At 27.7% G+C, this 5,126-nt stretch overlaps 1 protein-coding gene across 1 annotated transcript in view; it reads left to right on the forward strand.

The window, feature by feature from the left end:
* Window positions 1-3,318, forward strand: part of LOC108752265 (protein nanos) — a 6,992-nt gene extending 3,674 nt beyond the window's left edge. The window contains exons 3-4 of the mRNA XM_018492969.1: window positions 1,816-1,958; window positions 3,117-3,318. Of these exons, the coding sequence (XP_018348471.1) occupies window positions 1,816-1,958; window positions 3,117-3,145 (172 nt within the window). The 3' untranslated portion in view covers window positions 3,146-3,318. The remainder of the gene's footprint in view (window positions 1-1,815; window positions 1,959-3,116) is intronic.
* The last annotated feature ends 1,808 nt before the right edge of the window (window positions 3,319-5,126 follow it).

Genomic DNA, 5,126 nt, shown 5'->3' on the forward strand with positions numbered 1-5,126 from the left:
TTTATTTAGGGAGAATATTCATGGAAATATGTATGGAGTGTGTCTATTTTCAAAATATATAGAAAAATAATGGAATTATAGAATTCAAATATTTAAGCTAAAGATTAAAAGTACTCGTTTGTAGAGATATATTTTAAACTTTTAGCTTAAATTTTTGATAGTACTTTGATAATAGTTTCTATATAGTAGTTCTTCATATTTTATTTTTAAAATAGATACCCCATAGATATACACCTAGACATTACTCCTAAACTATTCTAATTATTCTAGTACAAATATTTATATATTATAATAAAAAATATGGAAAAGCAAGCGTGAAAAAATTTTTTTTATCTTGCCTTTCTATTGTTACTAAATCATTTGTAAGCTCACACACCAGGGCACAATGTGGCATCTTACAAATTGGTCTGGGTCCTACTTTTAGTGTAAGTCTTGTATCATAGGATTTACAAAATAATGAGCATAATCAACCGTGTATCATGGACCACCCACCATAGTCTATTCGTTATAGGTGTGCTTTACCCATACAACATAAATCTTCAATGGACGTCCTAATGGCCTTTAGAGGACATTTGAATGTCTTATGCTGATTTACAATGAGTCGGTAGTCGGAAATCTTAGGCCGGTATTCATAGTGGATTCTTATATTTGAGGTTGTCTTAAATAATCTTAAGATGGCATAAGCCAATCAGAGGGCCATATTAGCATCTTAAGATATTACTTAAAACAGTCTTAAAATAAGAACCAACTATGAATACCGGTCTTTTATGCCTATTCTATAATAGAATCATAAGCCATAAGAAATTGGCCAATTACAGTTAAATATGAAAAACATAATTGATTATGGTTAATTTCTTATAGCTTATGGCTTGCGACTCTACGAGTATTGTAGAACATTTACACATTTATTGTAGAATCAGCATTAAGGACGTTCTTTAGTATATCCCAGTTTCTCGAATAAAGTGTACTGTATGGTAATATAAATATATTAGAAAAGAAAATGTTTTTCTTTTTATAATTTTGACTAATTATATATGTTGTATTTTTGTTCATGGAACACGTCGAAGATATAATCTGTGAATTTTGCTCTATTCTATGTATATTCTGTATATTCTCAAAACTATTCTACATGTCTATATTAATATCTATATTGGAAATTGACTATGGACAGATTTTCTTTTTTTATAAATTTCAAAACACGCAAAAAAAGAAAGATTATTACGATTTTCACCTTAAGATCATTTTTTTATAATATTCGATTAATTCAAATATATTTGTATAAAGTGCGATTACATATTGCGAGAATATAGTGGTAATACAATTGAAATACAGTTATCGTTTTATAAAATAACATCTAAATAAAAATATATCACGTAAAAAAAAGATAAAGCCTAAAATATAAAAAGAAAAATTATAAATTAATTTACAAGGACTTCTTATTGTTAAAAAAGAAATTAAGTGAAAAAAGGACAGGCAAAATAGTCAGGCGCAGTAATCATTTCGCGCAACAATTATCACGCCTGTCTTCTATTTGCCCTTTTTTTACTTAATTTCGTAAGAAAAATTATTTTCTAAATAATCTTGTATAAAAAAATTTTTCAAATACGATTTCTTTAATTTTAATTAAAGAAGTAAAAAGCAAAAAGCAAAAAGCCTGCACAGATTATCTCACAGATAATCTGTAATCTTTTTTTACGACGCTTAAAGTCTTCTTTGACGGATATTTTCATAACATGACATTAGGAATTTATTTCTTTTTAACATTAAATGTCTTGTGTTTATATACATATAAAAAATAATATTTTTGTTTGATAGGGCTTATACGTGCCCGATCTGTGGCGCAACTGGTGATGAGGCACACACGGTTAAATACTGTCCAAGCGGTCCGTATAATCCCAATCCCATTAGCACAGCAAATGCCTTTAAGCTCGCGAGGAACTCTACGGGCAAAATAGCAAGTAAGAAGTTTTGACACTTTCCACGCAGATGTGGAACATTTTCTTTCTCTAGGATAGTAATAATGATAGATAGTACAAATTTGTAATTTATATACGAATGTAAATACACGCTGATGTATTTCAGTTACATATGCACTGGAAAAGGTACTAAATTTTAATAAATATTTATTCATAAGTAATATTAACTTAACATTTACTTACAGTAAATATTAAATTTATTGTAAATTTAAATAAATGTTTTATGAATAAAAAATTATATTTACATGAAATTAATAATTCTTAACGTTTAATTATTCGTATGATAAATATTCAGCTAATATTATTTAAACAAATATTTATTAAAATTTTAATATTGCATATTGTTTTCTCAGTGTATAAATGTAAATAAATATGTACAAATTATAAATGAAAATAGTGAACAAATTGTAAAAAAACTATTGAAAAAATTGTAAATGACTAATGAACAAATTATAAACGAATTGTAAATGAATAGAAAATGTTCCAATAAATTAGAAATTAAAGTAAGTCTCGTAGATTAAGTAAATAAAACAGCCTCCAACGAAATTAAACTTCTCTCTTTGTCATTAGGATTTTTACATTTTCATATTCTTTAAGCATATTAATATTTATTAAATAATATTATTGCACTTTATTTGTTTTAGCTATATGTTTTCTTTGCTAATACATGAAACTTCAAAGTACAAAAGAAATAATCAGAATAATGAGAATTATTAATCTAAAATAAATACATTTAGATAAACTGTATAATTAATTTTAAGAAATTATTTTATGCTTATATGTCGTTCTCTTTTACGTAAAAAAAATTTATGAAAGAAACTAGTGCTGTTCCATCAGTTTGAAGAATAGTGAATCTGAAAAAATCAATATAATGGCACTATCTGGGCAAATAATTTCATGAACGAATGGACAATACGTGTAGTATAAAAGGAGGAGAATAAATAACTCATTTTAATAATTTATTAAGTCGTATATGTTAAAAGTTATTTTAGGATATTAATTAGTGAATATTATCCTATGTGCGATACATTTCTTTCCTCTTTTAATATATGTTTCTATTGTTTCTGTCTTACTTAATAAGAATAAATATAAATAAATCTTCGAACAATAACAATATCTTCTAAGTGAGATTTTTAACAGGGAGGAGTAAGAAGCAAGCAACGTTTTGAGTGCATATCAACATCAACTGCTGACACGTTATCCCCGCATACGTCCAAGTACCGAGTTAGACAATCTAGTTCCCTAGGTTATTGTATACATTGTTTTTTTTCGTACATTTACATTAGTTTGTAAACGTAAATACTGACAGCTGACATTATTTGACACCCTCACGAATATGTCATAATACCAGATCAAGATCAAAATTTGACTTATCAGTTTTGCTGATCTCTCGCATTTTTTTTACTTTTATATCTTTATAGCTATACCTACGATGTAAACTATTACCTCTCGCATTCATTCTATTTGTAATCTAATAATGCGATATAATGCGAAATTATACTGATGAATTGAAAACGCGTTGATTTAAAACAAAATCTGGTTTATACGTATTTCGAGAGTCACACAATTAAGTCGATTCAGCAACATGTACATATGGTATGCTTATTATCACACATCTGTAGAGCTAATCGTAATTTTTGTTTACGAACATGAAAGAATGTAAACAATTAAGAGGGAAATTTTTAAATTACTCAGTTTAGATATTACATTTTCTCGACAGGCAATTTTCTTAAGATATTTATTTGATATCTTGATTAAGAAAGGCCGAATGTTAGACGATTATAGAAAAAGCAACATATTTTGAGATGGACACATTCATTTCTTAGATAACGAGATTGCATTTCAAAGATTTTCAATGCAAGTTTGAACAATCCACGAAGTGGTTTTTAAAAAAAACTGGATAAATCTACATAATTCGCCAGATTCATTTACGGATTTACATTTGCAGCGCATTTCGCGAATTATGAACGTATCATATTTTCGACATCATGAATTCACATTTATATTCTATTTATGTCAGATACATGGAAGGGGAGGAATGATTTTGCTGATGTATCTAAAAATGGATATAAATTTGAAAATAATTTTGTTGGACTCAAAATAATTTTTCTGTATCTTATAGCTTTAGATACTTCAGCAAAACTGTTTTTGTTGTTCTACTGTTGGATTTTAATTGTTGAGAGTAAGATGATTGATGTGAACCAGCATAAAAAAAACTTATTAGAATTCATATTTTGAACGTATATGAAAGTATGTCGAGGTTTGGCGCTTTCTTTAATTTTTGAAGAACTTGATTTTTTGACCGTGTATTTTACCGGATATGTGAATTATTAAGAAGTAGAGATTGCATTGATTTATGCAATGCAGCATTTATAATACTGATAACTTGACTTCAGAGACGTATTCGAAAATGAAAATCGTGTTCAAAGTTTATTCATTGCACGCATACAGATAAGAAAAACAATCACGTTTCTTAATTCGCCTTGACTTCGAAATGACAACGATTTTTTAAGGAGAAATCTTAGAGCCTTGTCTAGACATTTTAATAATGTATTTTTGTCAGCATTAGTCTCTTATTTTCTATTCGAAAATTTATTTCCTCGTAGCATAAAGTTAACACCTAATTTTTGCAATCAGGACACACGCACATCTTTATTTTAATTTATTTTTATTTATTTTTTCATAGTAACGTTCAGCGAAACGTTTCGACAATTATGTTATTTACGTCATGATTGCATCTTCGCGAACTGTTATTAAAATTATTAATTTTCTCTATATATATATATACATAGTCTAGGATAAGATATAGTTATGGTATATATAGATATAAGAGTTATACCAATGTACAAGAGATAACTCTATGCGCATATTATTTAAATCCGTGCACTTACGCAAGTTTTGAAATCCGCATTATCGAAACGTGAGATTATCTATTGATATTGAACTTTTCGACTGAAGAACATAAAAGTGACCATTTGATCTCGATGCTCTTATTTGAGCAGTGATATTAAATAGTAATTTAAATATCTTATTTTTATAAGATATAAGATGTATAAAATGTTACATGCGCATGAGTTATCGTCTGTGTATCAATATTTTGTGGAAACGTGTCCTTTACGTGAGACCCTCTTCATTACAAGTTCTTAGACC

Source organism: Trachymyrmex septentrionalis, unplaced genomic scaffold (assembly GCF_001594115.1).
Source record: "Trachymyrmex septentrionalis isolate Tsep2-gDNA-1 unplaced genomic scaffold, Tsep1.0 scaffold6, whole genome shotgun sequence".
NCBI lineage: Eukaryota > Metazoa > Arthropoda > Insecta > Hymenoptera > Formicidae > Trachymyrmex > Trachymyrmex septentrionalis.